At 47.4% G+C, this 18,767-nt stretch overlaps 1 protein-coding gene across 6 annotated transcripts in view; it reads right to left on the bottom strand.

Annotated features, from left to right (window-relative positions):
* The window catches only part of INPP5D (inositol polyphosphate-5-phosphatase D), a 662,897-nt gene that overhangs the window by 80,421 nt on the left and 563,709 nt on the right, over positions 1-18,767 (bottom strand). For all 6 annotated transcript variants that reach the window (XM_069213774.1, XM_069213775.1, XM_069213773.1 and 3 more), the window contains one exon: positions 17,940-18,027. In XM_069213774.1, the coding sequence (XP_069069875.1) occupies positions 17,940-18,027 (88 nt within the window). The remainder of the gene's footprint in view (positions 1-17,939; positions 18,028-18,767) is intronic.

Raw genomic sequence — 18,767 nt, forward strand, 5'->3', positions numbered from 1 at the left:
CTATCCAGAGCTGGACAGGCGCTTGAGGGCATCACAGCAGCCACAAGTGGGTGAGTACAGTGCCCATCATTACAACTTATGCATGGTAGGGGGGGTATCCGGGTGGGGGATGTGTGTCAGTGTGTGCCCCTAGGCCAGGCCTGACATTGCAGCGTAGGTCCCCTGGTGGCTAGGGTTCTGAAGGGATAATCCTGCTACCTAGCTTGTAGGCATCCACTACTGGTTAGGGCCTCTTGGGTCCCAGGTGTGCTGCATTTGGCGGTGTGTGCCCCTCCCCATCCCTTGGTGGCAAGCTAGTTCTCTGCTATTGCTATGGCATATTGAGTAGGCCTGTTCCCTGTGTGTGAGGGTGCTGTGTACGCCAACCGTGGAATTGGTGCAGCCACTGACCCAGTGTATCCTTTGTCTCTCCCTCCCCTTCTTTGTTTTGTCATCCTTTCCTTATGTGCATTAGCATCAACTGGCGGAGGAGCAGTGGCACCGGAGGGAGATGCATCCCACAGTACCCAGGAGGCAGAGTCCACTGACGATGAGGGCACCAGTGGGATGGAGGGTAAAGGGATCACCACTGCGGAGACTGGAGGGGACAGTTCTGACACATATACCTCCTCCGATGGAAGCTGCCTGGTGGTGGCAGACACTTCTGTGACCACCCCAGCTACAGGTACATCTGCCAGCCCCCATAACAGCACTGCCCTCCAAGCAGCCCCTCATCGAGTTGCCCGTGCCAACTCACGCTGGAGGGTGGGCATCTCCTTCGCCCTAGGCACCTCAGGCCCTGCCCTAGTGAGCCCTGCTGCCCTGAGTGAGGAGGCTATTGACCTCCTGAGATCCCTCTCTGTAGGGCAGTCAGCCATTGTGAATGCCATCCAGGGGCTGGCAGCCCAGATGCAACAGATTAATGCATTCCTGGAGGGGATTCACACTGGATTGGTGGCCCAACAGAGATCGATCCAGGCTCTGGCCTTCTCTTTCATGGCAGTCATTGTCCCTGTTTCTACCCTCCAACTTCCTCTTTCCAGTCCCATTCTCTTCAACCCCAACCCATTCCAAGCACACAGCCAGACGAGCAAGCACACAAGACAACACACAAGAGTGGTACAGGCAAACACAAGCACCACACTTCATCCCACAGGCATTCACACAAACACCATCCAGATGCATACACACCAACATCCACTATTTCCACTGTCTCCCCCTCCTCCACCTCCCTCCCAGTTCCGTTTACACTCACACCTGCATGCACTACATCATCATCCACTACCATCATCATCACCACACCAAGCAGAACACACACCTCACTGGCAGACACCTCCACAACAGCCATGTCCCCTGTGTCCTCTCCCATTGTGTATGTCCCCCCTCCTAAGGTACACAAACACAAGCAATCAGACACACAACAGCCATCCACCTCACAACAACATACAGCCCATGCACCTGCACCCAAAAGGAGCAGACAGACACCTCCAATAACCACTCCCTCTTCCGCCACTCCCATTCGTTCTCCCCCTTCCCACCCCAATGTCCCTAAAAAACTGTTCCTATCCACTATTGACCTCTTCCCTACCCCTCCCCCCGTCCTGCACATATGGGCAGGTTTATTAAGAACCCAGCCAAGCACCTCAGCCACCCAGTCCACAGGCCCAGTCGTCACCACACCCACTCATGGTGGAAAAGGATCCAGGCCAAATGTCCTGAAGGTGAAGGAACCTGCACCAGGCAGCCACAAGGGAAAGGAGCCTGCCCCAGCTGCCAGAAAGAGCAAGGAGCCTTCCACAGCAGGCAAGAAGGGAAAGTAGCCTGCCCCAGCTGGCAGAAAGAGCAAGGAGCCTGCACCAGCAGGCAAAAAGGGAAAGGAGCCTGGCCCAGCTGCCAGGGAGAGCAAGGAGCCTGCACCGGCAGGCAGGAAGACCAAGGGGCCTGGTGCAGGAACTTTGTCGGAGCCCCCACCACCAACCATGGTTGTGCAGGCATCCGAGGTTGGGCAGGAGCCTCCCCCCCAGCAGCACCACCACCTCCACTGAGCAGCTGTCTGAGGTTGCAGGGGATGGGCAGGAGCCTCCCCCCGGCAGCACCACCACCTCCACTGAGCAGCCGTCTGCGGTTGCAGGGATTGGGCAGGAGCCTTCCCCCCCAGCAGCACCACCACCTCCACTGAGTGGCTGTCCGAGGTTGCAGGGGATGGGCAGGAGCCTCCCCCCACCAGCATCAGCACCACCACTGAGCAGCCGTCACCGTTGATGGACGGTACGTAATCCTGCCTCCATGGGCTGCTGTGCGGCCCACCCCTGCAAATCCAGTGGGTATGACACCCACCTGAGAGACTGTGGCCTTGCACTCCCCAGGATCAAGAGCACATGGCATGTTGCCCCCTCCAGAACCAGTGGGCAAGTCACCCACCTGAGAGACTGTGGCCTTGCACTCCCCTGGACCAGGCACAGGGCATGTTGCCCCCTCCAGAACCAGTGGGCACGTCACCCACCTGAGAGACTGTGGCCTTGCACTCCCCAGGATCAAGAGCACAGGGCACGAGGCCCCCTCCACAACCAGTGGGTAAGACACCCACATGCCCAACATTCCCCAGGATGAAGAGCACAGGGCACGCGGACCCCTCCAGAACCAGTGGGTAAGACACCCACATGCCCAACACTCCCCAGGATCAAGAGCACAGGGCACGCGGCCCCCTCCAGAACCAGTGAGTAAGACACCCACATGCCCAACACTCCCCAGGATCAAGAGCACAGGGAACGCGCCCCCTCCAGAACCTGTGGGTAAGACACCCACATGCCCAACACTTCCCAGGATCAAGAGCACAGGGCACAATGCCCCCTCCAGAACCTGTGGGTAAAATACCCATATGCCCAAAACTCACTAGGATCAAGAGCAAAGGGCACGAGGCCCCCTCCAGAACCAGTGGGTAAGACACCCACATGCCCAACACTCCCCAGGATCAAGAGCACAGGGCACGATGCCCCCTCCAGAACCAGTGGGTGAGAGACCCACATGAGAGACTGTGACCTTGCACTCCCCAGGACCAAGCTTAGGGCATGTTGCCCACTCCAGAACAAGTGGTCTTGTACCATCTACCGGCTGAGGTGCACCCCATCCCCGTCCCTCCCAGGTGCCTGCCTATTTACCAACTTATGCCTCTGCAGTGTTCTCTCCATGTTGAAGCAGGTGACATGTGTGGCCTTGGACTTTGGGCTGTGGCAATGTGGCCTACAAACATTGTGGACTGGGCTGTGTCCCTTTTTCTGTACACATGTATACATCTATTATATTGCCTAACTTATTATCGAAATTGTTTTGTCCTTGCATTATTCATCCGAGTTACGGGGTAAAATTGTTTTTGTAATGCAGCTGATTGTGTGTGTGGTGTTTGGAGGGGGTGCGTGTGTGTGTCACTCTTGTTTTCCTCCCTCCCTCCCGTGTGTGCTAGGCTGCTGTACTCACCGTCGTCGTCTTTGCCGGCGTGGGTGTTCGTGGTGGAGCAGAACCTAGAAGATCAAGGGGAAGACATGCAGTTCAAGCTCCATGGTGGCGTGGTTCTTCCCTGTGTCTCCAATGGTAACTCCTTTCCCTTCTGTGATGTGTTTCCACCAGGCTTTTGATGTCGTTGGTACCGCCCCGGAAAAGGTGGCAGTTTCAGGGTTATAATATGGTGGATGAGTGAGGATGCTATTGACCTCTTGAAATCCATCTCTGTAGGGCAGTCAACCATTGTGAATGCCATCCAGCGGCTGGCAGCCCAGATGCAACAGACTAATGCATTCCTGGAGGGCATTTACACTGGACTGGCGGCCCAACAGAGATCGATCCAGGCTCTGGCCTCCTCTTTGATGGCAGTCATTGTCCCTATTTCTACCCTCCCCCCTCCAACTTCCTCTTCCCAGTCCCATACTCTTCAACCCCAATCCATTCCAAGCACACAGCCAGACGAGCATGCACACAAGACAACACACAAGAGTGGTACAGGCAAACACAAGCACCACACTTCATCCCACAGGCATTCACACAAACACCATCCAGATGCAGACACACCAACATCCACTATTTCCACTGTCTCCCCCTCATCCACCTCCCTCCCAGTTCCGTCTACACTCACACCTGCATGCACTATATCATCAATGTAGGAAGTTGGCTCTGTATGCAATATTTCAAAGTAAGGAATAGTATGCACAGAGTTCAAGGGTTCCCCTTAGAGGTAAGATAGTGGCAAAAAGAGATAATACTAATGCTCTATTTTGTGGTAGTGTGGTCGAGCAGTAGGCTTATCAAAGGAGTAGTGTTAAGCATTTGTTGTACATACACAAGCAATAAATGAGGAACACACACTCAAAGACAATTCCAGGCCAATAGGTTTTGTATAGAAAAATATATTTTCTTAGTTTATTTTAAGAACCACAGGTTCAAGATTTACATGTAATACTTTAACTGAAAGGTATTGCAGATAGGTACTTTAGGAACTTTGAATTAGCAAAATAGCATATATACTTTTCACATAAATCGCATATAGCTATTTTAAAACTAGTGCAATTTTCAACAGTTCCTGGGGGGAGTAAGAGTTTGTTAGTTTTTGCTGGTAAGTAAACCACCTACGGGGTTCAAGTTTGGGTCCAAGGTAGCCCACCGTTGGGGGTTCAGAGCAACCCCAAAGTTACCACACCAGCAGCTCAGGGCCGGTCAGGTGCAGAGGTCAAAGTGGTGCCCAAAACGCATAGGCTTCAATGGAGAAGGGGGTGCCCCGGTTCCAGTCTTCCAGCAGGTAAGTACCCGCGTCTTCGGAGGGCAGACCAGGGGGGTTTTGTAGGGCACCTTGGGGGGACACAAGTCCACACAGAAAGTACACCCTCAGCAGCACGGGGGCGGGCGGGTGCAGTGTGCAAACACACGTCGGGTTTTCAATAGGTTTCAATGGGAGACCAAGGGGTCTCTTCAGCGATGCAGGCAGGCAAGGGGGGACTCCTCGAGGTAGCCACCACCTGGGCAAGGGAGAGGGCCTCCTGGGGGTCACTCCTGCACTGGAGTTCGGATCCTTCAGGTCCTGGGGGCTGCAGGTGCAGAGTCTTTACCAGCTGTCGGGATCTGAAAAGCGGGCAGTCGCGGTCAGGGGGAGCCTCGGGATTCCCTCTGCAGGCGTCGCTGTGGGGGCTTAGGGGGGGCAACTCTGGCTACTCACGGTCTTGTAGTCGCTGGGGAGTCCTCCCTGAAGTGATTGTTCTCCACAAGTCGAGCCGGGGGCGTCGGGTGCAGAGTAGCAAGTCTCACGCTTCCGGCGGGAAACGCAAGTTGTTTTAAAGTTGCTCCTTTGTTGCAAAGTTGCAGTCTTGGGTGAACAGAGCCGCTGTCCTCGGGAGTTCTTGGTCCTTCTAGAGCAGGGCAGTCCTCTGAGGATTCAGAGGTCGCTGGTCCCTGGGGAAAGCGTCGCTGGAGCAGTGTCTTTAGAAGTGGGGAGACAGGCCGGTAGAGCTGGGGCCAAAGCAGTTGGTGTCTCCGTCTTCTCTGCAGAGTTTTTCAGCTTAGCAGTCCTCTTCTTCTTAGGTTGCAGGAATCTGAGTCCCTAAGTTCTGGGGAGCCCCTAAATACTGAATTTAGGGGTGTGTTTAGGTCTGGGGGGTTAGTAGCCAATGGCTACTAGCCCTGAGGGTGGGTACACCCTCTTTGTGCCTCCTCCCGAGGGGAGGGGGGCACATCCCTAATCCTATTGGGGGAATTCTCCATCTGCAAGATGGAGGATTTCTAAAAGTCAGAGTCACCTCACCTCAGGACACCTTAGGGGCTATCCTGAATGGCCAGTGACTCCTCCTTGTTTTTCTCATTATCTCTCCTGGACTTGCCGCCAAAAGTGGGGGCTGTGTCCAGGGGGCGGGCATCTCCACTAGCTGGAGTGCCTTGGGGCATTGTAACATGAAAGCCTGAGCCTTTGAGGCTCAATGCTAGGTGTTACAGTTCCTGCAGGGGGGGGAGGTGTGAAGCACCTCCACCCAGAGCAGGCTTTTGTTTCTGTCCCCAGAGAGCACAAAGGCCCTCACCACATGGGGTCAGAAACTCGTCTCTCAGCAGCAGGCTGGCACAGACCAGTCAGTCCTGCACTGAACAATTGGGTAAAATACAGGGGGCATCTCTAAGATGCCCTCTGTGTATATTTTTTTTATAAATCCAACACTGGCATCAGTGTGGGTTTATTATTCTGAGAAGTTTGATACTAAACTTCCCAGTATTCAGTGTAGCCATTATGGAGCTGTGGAGTTCGTTTTTGACAGACTCCCAGACCATATACTCTTATGGCTACCCTGCACTTACAATGTCTAAGATTTTGCTTAGACACTGTAGGGGCATAGTGCTCATGCACCTATGCCCTCACCTGTGGTATAGTGCACCCTGCCTTGGGGCTGTAAGGCCTGCTAGAGGGGTGACTTACCTATGCCACAGGCCGTGTGAGGTTGGCATGGCACACAGAGGGGAGTGCCATGTCGACTTAGTCATTTTCTCCCCATCAGCACACACAAGCTGGCAAGCAGTGTGTCTGTGCTGAGTGAGGGGTCCCTAGGTTGGCATAAGACATGCTGCAGCCCTTAGAAACCTTCCAGGGCCATTGGTACCAGGGGTACCAGTTACAAGGGACTTACCTGAGTGCCAGGGTTGTGCCAATTGTGGAGACAATGGAACATTTTAGGTGAAAGAACACTGGTGCTGGGGCCTGGTTAGCAGGGTCCCAGCGCACTTCTCAGTCAAGTCAGCATCAGTATCAGGCAAAAAGTGGGGTGTAACTGCAACAGGGAGCCATTTCTTTACAATCATCCACTACCAGCATCATCACCACACCAAGCAGAACACACACCTCACTGGCAGACACCTCCACAACTGCCATGTCCCCTGTGTCCCCTCCCACTGTGTATGTCCCCCCTCCTAAGGTACACATACGCAAGCACTCAGACACCCAACAGCCATCCACCGCACAACAACATACAGCCCATGCACCTGCACCCAAAAGGAGCAGACAGACACCTCCAATAACCACTCCCTCTTCCGCCACTCCCATTCCTTCTCTCCCTTCCCACCCCAGTGTCCCTAAAAAACTGTTCCTATCCAGCATTGACCTCTTCCCTACCCTTCTCCCCCGTCCTGCACATATGGCAGGTTTGGAAGAACCCTGCCAAGCACCTCAGCCACCCAGTCCACAGGCCCAGTCGTCACCACACCCACTCATGGTGGAAAAGGATCTGGCCACATGTCCTGAGGGTGAAGGAGCCTGCACCAGGCAGCTTCAAGGGAAAGGAGCCTCCCCCAGCTGTCAGAAAGAGCAAGGAGCCTTTCCCAGCAGGCAAAAAGGGAAAGTAGCCTGCCCCAGCTGCCAAGAAGAGTAAGGAGCCTGCACCGGCAGGCAGGAAGACCAAGGGGCCTGGTGCAGGAACTGTGTCGGAGCCCCACCACCAACCATGGTTGTGCAGCCATCCGAGGTTGCAGGGGATAGGTAGGAGCCTCCCCCCCAGAAGCACCACCACCTCCACAGAGCAGCTGTCTGAGGTTGCAGGGGATGGGCAGGAGCCTCCCCCCCAACAGCACCACCACCTCCACTGAGCAACCTTCTGCAGTAGCAGGGGTTGGGTAGGAGCCTCCCCCCCCCCAGCAGCACCACCACCTCCACTGAGCAGCCGTCCGAGGTTGCAGGGGATGGGCAGAAGCCTCCCCCACCAGCATCAGCACCACCACTGTGCAGCCGTCACCGCCGGTGGACGGTATGTAATCCTGCCTCCATGGGCTGCTGTGCGGCCTGCCCCTGCAAATCCAGTGGGTATGACACCCACCTGAGAGACTTTGGCCTTGCATTCCCCAGGATCAAGAGCACAAGGCATGTTGCCCCTCCAGAACCAGTGGGCAAGTCACCCACCCGAGAGACTGTTGCCTTGCACTGCCCAGGACCAGGCACAGGGCATGTTGCCCCCCTCCAGAACCAGTGGGCAATCCACCCACCTGAGAGACTGTGGCCTTGCACTCCCAGGATCAAGAGCACAGGGCACGATACCCCCTCCAGAACCAGTGGGTAAGACACCCACATGCCCAACACTCCCCAGGATCAAGAGCACAGGACACTATGCCCCCTCCAGAACCAGTGGGTAAGACACCCACATGCCCAACACTCCCCAGGATCAAGAGCACAAGGCACGCGGCCTCCTCCAAAACCAGTGGGTAAGACACCCACATGCCCAACACTCCCCAGGATCAAGGGCACAGGGCACGATCCCCGTCCAGAACCTGTGGGTAAGACATCCATATGCCCAACACTCCCCAGGATCAAGAGCAAAAGTCACGAGGCCCCCTCCAGAACCAGTGGGTAAGACACCCACATGCCCAACACTCTCCAGGATCAAGGGCACTGGGCACAATGCCCCCTCCAGAACCAGTGGGTGAGACTCCCACATGAGAGATTGTGACCTTGCACTCCCCAGGACCAAGCATAGGGCATATTGCCCACTCCAGAATCAGTGGTCTTGTACCATCTCCCGGCTGAGGTGCCCCCCCATCCCCGTCCACCTCAGGTGCCTGCCTGTTTACCAACTTATGCCTCTGCAGTTTTCTCTCCATGTTGAAGCAGGTGACATGTGTGGCCTTGGACTTTGGGCTGTGCCATGTGGCCTACAAACATTGTGGACTGGGCTGTGTCCCTTTTTCTGTACACATGTATTTATCTATTACATTGCCTAACTTATTATCGAAATTGTTTTGTCCTTGCATTATTCATCCGAGTTAATGGGTAAAATTGTTTTTGTAATGCAGCTGATTGTGTGTATGGTGTTTGGGGGGGTGCGTGTTTGTGGCACTCTCGTTTTCCTCCCTCCCTCCCTTGTGTGCTAGGCTGCTGTACTCACCGTCGTTGTCTTCGCCGGCGTTGGTGTTCGTGGTGGAGCAGAATGTAGAAGATCAAGGGGAAGACATGCAGTTCAGGCTCCATGGCGGCGTGGTTCTTCCCTGTGTCTCCAATGGTGACTCATTTCCCTTCTGTGATGTGTTTCAACCAGGCTTTTGATGTCATTGGTACCGCCCCGAAAAAGGTGGCGGGTTCCAGGGTCATAATATGGTGGGCGGAACTTTGACTTATGCTAGCTGTAGGCGGCTACTGCTGTGGTGGTTGTTGTTTCCGCCCTGGCGGTCGGTGTGGTACATTGGCTGTCTTTCGGAGATCTTTCCGCCATGGTCATAATTTGGAAGTAGTTACCGCCAGCCTGTTGGCAGTATTGCCGTCACTTTAACACCAACCACCAGGGTTGTAATGAGGGCCTTAATGTCTTTGTTTAAAAACCCATGCCCTCTTGATCTTTTGACCTTCACTTTTTTATTCCCATCTCAAAAATACCCAAATTCCCTTGCCTGGGCCACTCCCAGATCTCATCTCTTCTCCTCCCCCAAGAAGCACCCAAATGGAGGAAACCTCCACCACTGGTAGACAGGGAAGCCTCTGTCAGTGGTTTTCTGTCAAACTATCAAGATCTCTTCATATATCAACCTGGAATAATATAGTAGCCATTACAGGCTTCTGCAACGAGTAGCTCATGAGCTACTGGTTGCTCTCTGGCTACTTATAAGTAGCTCTCCTGTGTGCAGCCGAGCCTATAGAATTAGAAGCTATACTTGGAAGAATTAATACATGTATACCAAAACTGAAAAGCGTGTATTAGATGCAAAACTTTACTTTCAGAACTCATAAGATGAAATTTGGAGCAAAATGGCTGAATTTTCAAAATCTATTTAAAGCTTATATTTAAGTGAAAATTCATATTGCGTTTGGGGACTTACTGCTAGTACAATTACGTTGGTGCCAGGGGCATTGCAGCTATGGCTGTTACATATTACCCTTGTAGAGGTAATACACATTGACGATACCTTTGCTGCATTACCACTCCAAACTGTGCCTGATCGACTGAGGTGATCACTGCTGGTAATCTTGCATATTTTGGCCACTAATGAAATCTTGTTTGATGTAGTCACTACTACAGCACTAATAATATTAGTAGCTAAGGATGATTTTCATTTAACTCAAGTAGCTCTTACTACAGAAAAGGTTGGATACCCCCAAATAATATCAACCACCAATATATTGTCAATACAAATGCATATGAGAAACTGTACTTGCTATTCTAAACTCCACATCCGCTTACCTTGGCAATATGTATATCGTTGTAGTAATGTTGTGGACTTCTTATTATTACATGTTGATAAAAAAGACTTGATGCAGTGGTAAAATACCCTCACAATCCCCATAAAAGCAACATCCTGCATTTACAGAAGAAAAAATATAACAATCGAAAAACAGAGGGAAAAGAAATTAAGGATGGTTTGTTCTCACATTGCTGGCCGTAGCACCCTATTACTAATTTACACTTCAGTGATCTGCCAGGCTACCTCAACTGATATTTGTCGTGTATCATGACAACACTTCCAGTGAAGTAGCCATGCTTTATTGTGATAGAGGACCAACAACAGATTGAACCGTCAGTCATTACGAAAGTTTAATCTAACTTTCACCTCTCCACACACCTTCTCGAGGCAGTAGTTTGGGAGAAAGTGCTGTGCCTCCATCAGCCTTCAACTCTCACAAGCACAGTCACAGTCAATAGGTCTGGCTTGAATGTGCTATTGGAGGCACAGTGCATTTGTGCATGAAGGTGTTTACATGTTTTAGCATGTTAAAGCCAGACTCACTGGCGTAGCCAATGTTTGCTATTATATTTGCAAAGTAACATGCCTCCTCATATTTCCATCCTAAAGGACAACGTGCTACTTTGTATATCTGGGCTATAACACTTAAGGTCAGCCTCCATCACTTGTATTTTTTGCTACTCGCAACACATAGTCTGGTGCTCACCATCCTCTGGAAATGTAGAAAAGACTTGAAGACCATTTTGAGACAGGCGTTTTAGACTAGAGACTACCTTTTCCCTCCACTTGTTTGTTCAAAGACTACTGTATTTCCATTGCTGTCAACGCTCTCTGAGACAATGTTGCGGTAGTGTCACTGCTGTATTTAAACAAGATAAATTCAATTTCCTGATAAACCATGCTAGGCCAATACCTGCATATACCCATAAAATACATCTTCAACATTCAGCTGCTGCGTGCTGCCAACAGAGAAAAAGTTGCATCCTTTGCACACATCACTAAGAGTGGCACTGAAAGTCACTATTATTTCAACCCAGTCACGTGGCCAGCATGAAATGTGTGCTGCGTTTATACTCAGAAAAACAAATAATAGAGACAGTGCCAATCTCAAACGAGTGGTGGAGTGAGGAAAGCACAAAGCAGACATTTTAGTAAAGATTTGTGTAGTGGCTATGTAGTATTTTAGCTGGGAGCTCTTTGTTCTATTGCGCGTGCAATTAAGCAAAGATGGTTTTATGCGCATGAGGCATTCTTTGTTCAAATTGCAAGCAGCAATTGAACGCTGAGGTTTGTTTGCGCCAGATATGGTTACGATGTTCTGTCTGGCCGCATGAGGTTGCGCGGTCCAAACAGAACATCGGACAGAAGGGCGGTTGGAGCAGGGGTGCGTCGGCAAGCACTGCGCTGGGGTGATTTATTTGCAAGTGAATTGAAAATAAACTCTTGATGGTGAAACTCATGTCCTGGGCGTGATTACAGCTCATTTCATGTGGAGCTGTAGCACCCCAAGTGCCCACCTTTCAATAATGATTGTGTGTACTGCTCACACGCCAATGGTGCCTTTCTGGAGGAATCAGTTAAGAATTCTCTGGCCAGCTTAATTCACTGTGAGCCTACGCAAAGCTTCTCTGGAGCTGTCTAGTTGGAGGGTGTGGCTACAAAAAGACTTTGTTTTTAGGAAAACGTGGCGGTCATCTTTAAACAGCAAGTCTTCCTAAAGGTTCTGGAAAATGCTTACTGTGACCTTTGTGAGTTGGTGAAGACAGTGATAAATACATACCTTCGTTTTTTTAAAGTGAATCTTGCAGTCTTTCAAGCTGACATGCAATCTGGTAACCCCCTCCACCATTTTTAGAAACACCCAGGGAGCCAGTTATACCATGGAAACAGTGGTATGATGCTTTTGAAACTTATTTTGGCGCTATTCGTGCATCAAGGTTCAGAGCAGAAAAGAAGAAATGTTTGTTGCTGCATTCCTTTGGATTTGAAGGAAGATCTGTTTTTAAACATTTACCCGATATTCATTTGGAAGAGGGTGAAGAACTAGATGAATTTGAAGAATCACTAAAGATACTGGTTACCAGATTTGATGCTCCACCTAGTTGGGTTGTAACGGGACACACGTTTTTTAGAAGGGAATGGAAAAGTGGAGAAGATGTGAATACTTACATATCTGCTATAAGGAAACTATCTTCAGAGTGTTGTTTTGAAGCATTTGCAGATCAGTTAATATGTGATCAATTCATATGTTACTATTCGGATACATCCATCAAACAAAAGTTATTGTCTATGGGAGATCCATCTTTATCGGATTTGATTAGAATTGCCAAGAGTATTGAAACAGCTAATAAATCAGCTAAGGCGTTGGAACATGCACAGGTTGATCAAATTAATGTGGTTCAGTGATCAGACGACAGACGCAAAATGAGCAATCCTTCATCCAGCAAAGGGGATGTTGCCAGACAATTTTCTTTTTCAAACAAGCAAACATATGTTTCAGGTGTGGTTACCCACCACATCTGAAAGGAGGGAAGATTTGGCAGGTAAAGAATCTTCAATGTAGATTATGTGGCAAATCTGGACACTTTGCCAAAGTGTGTCAAAGTGTCAGAAGTAGATTATGTGGCAAAAACGGACACTTTGCCAAAATGTGTCAAAGTGTCAGAAGTAATAATACTAATGTTAGTGTGGTTGTAGATGAAGGTAATGACAGAGTGGATGAGTTGATGAGTGACATGCAGGAAATGATTCTGGCCGGTGGCGAACATGATATAAGAAGTGGAAATTCAGATCACTACGTTGATCCTTACATTGTGGTTCAGGTTAGTGACAAGCATTTAAGGTTGTTAGCTGATTCTGGTGCTAGGATCACTATGATTACCCAGAAGTTGTTAGATCAAAATTGAGGTACACGGAAACTGAATCCACATGAACAGGTCATCGGTTACATACGAGGGAAGGAGGATTGATTTAGTGGGTTTCTTTGAAGATGTCCTTGTATTTAAAGGGCAATAGATTTTTGGGAAGGTTTATGTGGCTGTCAAAGGGTTGAATATTTTAGATTGGTTTCATCAAGGTTTGGTTGGCATGGTGTTGCGCCCAGGTACGTGTGACCAAGTGACATTTATAAGAGATTCCTCTGATATTGAGAATTTGCTTAATGATTTATCCAAAGTTTTTTCAGGAGAGTTAGGCAAGATGAATGGTTTTAAACACAAAATAAAAGTCAAAGACAATGCCATTTCTATAAAACATAAATTGAGAGGTGGGCCGTTTAGTGTCAGAGATGATTTAGAAAGAGAATTGGAGAGTTTACGTATGAAGGGAATCATTGAACCTGTTGAGTCTTCTTTATGTTTGTCACCCTTGGTAGTGGCAAAGAAGAAAAATGGAGAACTGAGAGTATGTGTTGAAGTGAGGGCCCTTAACAGAGAAATTTGGGTGGACTCTCATCTGCTGCCAAAAAATAGTGAGATGCTCTCTTGCATAACTAGAGCGAAATTGTTTACGAAACTTGACTTAGCCTCTGCTTACCACCAGGTAGAATTGACACCCGATTCTCGTCACTACACTGCTTTTGTTTCCCCATGGGGGACTTATCAATACTGTCAAATGCTGTTTGGACGGACGCCAGCAGCGTTGGTGTTTCAAAGAATAATGTCTTACTTAAAGACATTAAAAAGGTGTGTGTGTTTCAAGATGATGTATTAATTCATGCAAGTGATTGTCATGAACATAATGTGATTTTGAGTCAAGTCCTAAAAGTGATTGATGATGCTGGAGTTGTATTAAAAAGGGTTTTTGAAAACGTCTGTAGAATATTTGGGGCATATCATGACAGCGGAAGGTGTGTATCCCAAACTTGGTCTTGTAGAAGCAATAGTCGCGGCACCTGCACCTCAGGACAAAGTGGGTGTTACATCTTTTCTGGGACTTTGTGAGTTCTATTCTAGGTTAATTGAAAATGTTGCTATTTTGGTCAGACCCATCTCAAACTTGCTGAAAACCAAAACAGAATTTATGCGGGATGCTGAGTGTGCGGAAGTGTTCAACAGCATTAAACAAGAATTGAGTAATGTGAATGTTTTACGATCTTGTGATCATAATTTAAAGTGTTGTTTGACTGTTGATGCCAGCAAGTTCGGTGTTGGGGCTGTATTGACGCAAGTCAGTGGGAAATAGGAACATACCATTGGTTTTGCGTCAAGAGTTCTTAGAGCAAATTAAGTACAATATTCTGTAATACAGAAAGAATTGTTAGCTTGTTGGTGGGCTATTGAGAAGTTCAAATCTTATCTGTGGGGAAGACAGTTTTTGCTACACACTGTCCATAAACCATTGGTTTCTATTTTAAATGGTACTAATGTCAAAAGTAACACACCAAGAATCACAAGGTTTTAGGCCAGGTTATTGCAATTTGATTTTACTGTTGTACACATTTCTGAGAGAAAAAATGTGAGAGCAGATTATCTCTCTAGGAATCCGATTGCTGGAGATGTTGGTGAAAAATATGACATTCAAGATGAAAATTGTTTCATTGCTGCTATCGAGTTAGAACAATCTGGTTCCTTTTCTGATACGGATTGGAAAAAAGCATCTACAAATGATCCCCTACTCTCTAAAGTCTTGACGTACGTCAAGGAAGGATGGCCTCATGAGAAAAGTTATGACTTGAGTGCTCAACCTTTTTGTAAAGTGTCAGATGAGCTGTCTATTGAAGATGGGGTTGTTTTGAGGAATAATAAGTTTGCATCTCGGGGTGTTATTAGATCTGTCATTTTGGAAAAAGCACATAAGGGTCATTTGGGTTCTACACTTACCAAGAAGAGGGTAAGAGAATACTATTGGTGGCCGCAAATGGACAAAGACATTGATGCTTTAGTCAAGTATTGCCATATTTGTTCTACAAGTGACAAGACACTGAAGACATCAACACCTCCGTTGAAATCAATTGAGTGTCCATCTGGTCCATGGGAAAAGATTGGTATTGATCTATTAGGGCCTTTCAATTCTCTTCCACCTAAATTACGATATGCTTACATTGTTGTTGATTACTTTTCCAGGTGTCCCTATGTGAAATTTGTAGGAGATGCCAATTCTAAGTCAGTGGTGTCTTTTCTTAAAGATAGTTTTTTGGAGGAAGGGTTTTTAAGGAGCTTGTTTCCGATAATGGGGTGCAATTTGTTTCAGCTGAAATAGAGTGTTTTCTGAATGAATGTGCAATCAAACATTTGAAGAGTTCACTTTACCAACCGCAAACTAACTGCTTTGTTGAACGTTTTAATCGAGTGGTTGGTGAATGTGTGCAATGGGAGTTAGCTAAAGGGTGTGTGGTTGACACTGCTGTTCAGAGTATGCTCTGGTTCTACAGAACAACGCCCCATTTGAGCACGGGGTGTCTCCGTTTGAAGCACTTAGAGGGAGAAAACCTGCCACTATGTTTAGACCTGCTTGGTTGTCCAAATTGTTAAAACATTCAACATGTAAGGAAGACATTGACTTTAAGGTTCGATCCAATATGGAGAAAGCTCAAGCAAAACAAAAATCATATTATGACAAGAACAGATGTGTGAAGAAGGTTCAGTTTGTGAATGGTGATTGGGTACGGGTCAAAGTGCCTAGTTTTATCAAGAGAGGTGACCCAAAGTTTTCTGAACCTTTAATGATTGACAAATTGTGTGGTAATGCTGTTTGTGTTGATGGATGTAATTGGTGGAATGTGGGAAAAGTTGTCAACATTTCAGCGGAGGGTAATGTCTTGCCACCTGGCGTCCATTTGAATGATGTAGGACAGAATGTAAATGTGAAGAGATTCTCGAGTGTACAAAAATGCAGTGATGTAAAACCATTGTGTCCTAAGGCGGTGGACACAAGGTTGGAACATTTGCCTGTTAGGAAAAGTCTTAGGGCTCACAATTTATCTTTGAGGTACCGTTAAGTAAGAATGTCTGTGTTTTTTTTATTTTTGGGTTCTTTGTTTCTGTTAAAAAAACAAACAAAAAAAGGAAAAATAAATGTAGTATTTTAGCTGGGTGCTCTTTGTTCAATTGCGCGTGCAATTGAACAAAGATGTTTTTATGCGCGTGAGGCTTTCTTTGTTCAAATTGCATGGAGCAATTGAACTGAGAGGTTTGTTTTGCATGAGGCATTGTTCCGATGTTCTGGTTGGCCGCGTGAGGTTGCGCGGTCCAAACAAAACATCGGACGGAAGGGCAGTTGGAGCAGGGGAGCACTGGCCCACACTGCGCTGGGGTGATTTATTTGCAAGTGAATTAAAAATAAACTTTTGATGGTGATTACAGCTAATCTCAGGCTACTATGACTCGTACACAGCAATGATGCCTAGAATAACTGTACTTAGTACCTGCGACCTCTGAGAGCACCGTTCACTCCATCATCGTCACCTAAATACTGCAAGACATTTGAGGCCTGTAATACTGGGATGCTTATATTCCAGTGATGAGAAGTGTCACAACAAGTCAAAGATCCAAAAAGTGTCAGATTCACCCACCAATAATGTGAGCAACTGCTCCTTGTCGGATGTACACATACATCCACAAAATAATCTAAAGCAAAATCACTTAGAAATTCCAGAAGGAATCTGGCCCTCTTGGATCAGTGAGCTATCGCTCATTCCTTTATGGACGAACAAACTAGAGAACAGCTATAAATGAATTGCGTAATTTTAGAGTGCTGGAACATAAATTTAATATAGTTGTTTTGTAGACTGTATTCAAATTAATCATTTGGTACCCTTACATCTTAAGTAGAAGTCATATATAAATAGGATGTTTGCAGTGCTTGATGCATACTGTAGCAATTAAGCACCTCCAAAAAATTAAAACAGCAATTGGATATTTACAAAACATGTAGTGTGCACTTCTGTCAAGTCGAAATAACTGGGTTGATCCAGGGTAACCAGCAATAAGAATATTGTGCTCTTCAAGGGCAGATCATTTTTCTGTGAACACGTTCGATGGAAGCAGATTGTCTTTATGAATACCTATGAGAAATATGTGAACATTTTCCACTCGCCTCTGCATAACTGCGCGAAATGTGAAACATGAAGAGCCATATTTGCGGAATGATGTCATGTCAAACATCCTACAAAACAGAACTGAATGAGCTTCCTGGCCACAGCCACAGCCTCCCTGAGAATGGAAGTGTTGTCTATGGTGTTAGAGGGAGGAAACCATGACTTCTATTGAGCTGGGTCACCAGCTACCATCCCTGATAGTGCCTATAAGTGAAACAAACATGTACAAAGAAAACAGGAAGTAGAAAGGACTAACAATCGATAATAGTGTTGGTACTCTATTACTTCTCAACAAAATACTTCCCAGGATCCTTGTACAAAATAGCTCCCAGGATCTGATTTTCCTTTGAAGGGCGTACACCTTTCCCGATATGAACTTTGTCACAAAATTAGCCAAACCTGGGTGACCAGTATCCCTATATGTGATCCAAGGGAAAACTGAATTTCCCCACCGCAGAAAGGCATACGATTGCAGTACAATCAGTGGTGGACCCTACTGAAGCATATCTCTCAAATGCTGTCATGGACATTTGCAACAGTTTGGTCTACCCTCCAACAAGAATTGGATCTTTCATGTTAAGAGATGGCTGTCCTTTAAAAGTAGTTTGTCTCAATACAGAAAGTAAAGCTTGCAGCTTTTCAGAGTGCTGTAAGGCTTCTAACAGATCTAAAGAACAACACAGACAAACAAACTTAACTCAATACGAAAAATATAGGGAGAACCATACGAAAGATGGATGCTTACCATAAGACTCATCGCTGTCTGAAGACTTGATGCATACGAGGATGTGTTGGTCCAACAGGTAACCCAGATCTGAAATAATTGGGGTAAGCTACAACAAAGAAAGAGAGCAAGTTCATGCTTGCATGCCTGTGTGCTTGGGTCTCAAACAACTCAAAGTTAGAAAGGATGTTATTATCATTCACCGACGTTTGCAAACGATCCAATAAGACTTTACCCAATACCTTAGCTGTTAAAATAATTAAGGAAATCGGTAAGTAACACTTCAGATCATCTTTCGCACCTTTTTAAAAAATGGATACTATGACTGCATGTTATCAGGCCTTTGGGGGCCTACAAGGAGCAGCCTTAAGAACATTCATTAAAAGGGGACCCACATGGGTAAGTTGGCCCCAGTAAGATCAGTTGGGAACCCATCAGGGCTTGGGACATTCAATACAGGAAATTTCTTTATGGCCTCAGTTACACCCAGGACCCCAATATCAAAGATACACAAAGGCTGTACAGCACTTGGTTGCATTAAAGGTTGCATTAGTTGAGGACTGTTCATCGCGTGCCTTTCAGATACAAGAGATCCCTGATATACCTCAGAGAAATGTTTGACCCAGACCCCTGGAAGGATTACTGTGTCTATGAAACTGCCCTGGTCCTTCTTCAAATAGTTCATTGTCACTGTTTGCCATACCAGCCTATTGTTTTTTAACTCACTGGCCCTGACCAGATCGTAAAAGCTTCCTCCTTTAATATCTGTTTCCTGGCCCAAAGTGCATGCTTATAGTCCCTTCTACAGGAATGTACCCTTTCTTGGTCTCTAGGCGTATCTTTAAGTGT

This window comes from Pleurodeles waltl, chromosome 11 (assembly GCF_031143425.1).
Source record: "Pleurodeles waltl isolate 20211129_DDA chromosome 11, aPleWal1.hap1.20221129, whole genome shotgun sequence".
Classification (NCBI taxonomy): domain Eukaryota; kingdom Metazoa; phylum Chordata; class Amphibia; order Caudata; family Salamandridae; genus Pleurodeles; species Pleurodeles waltl.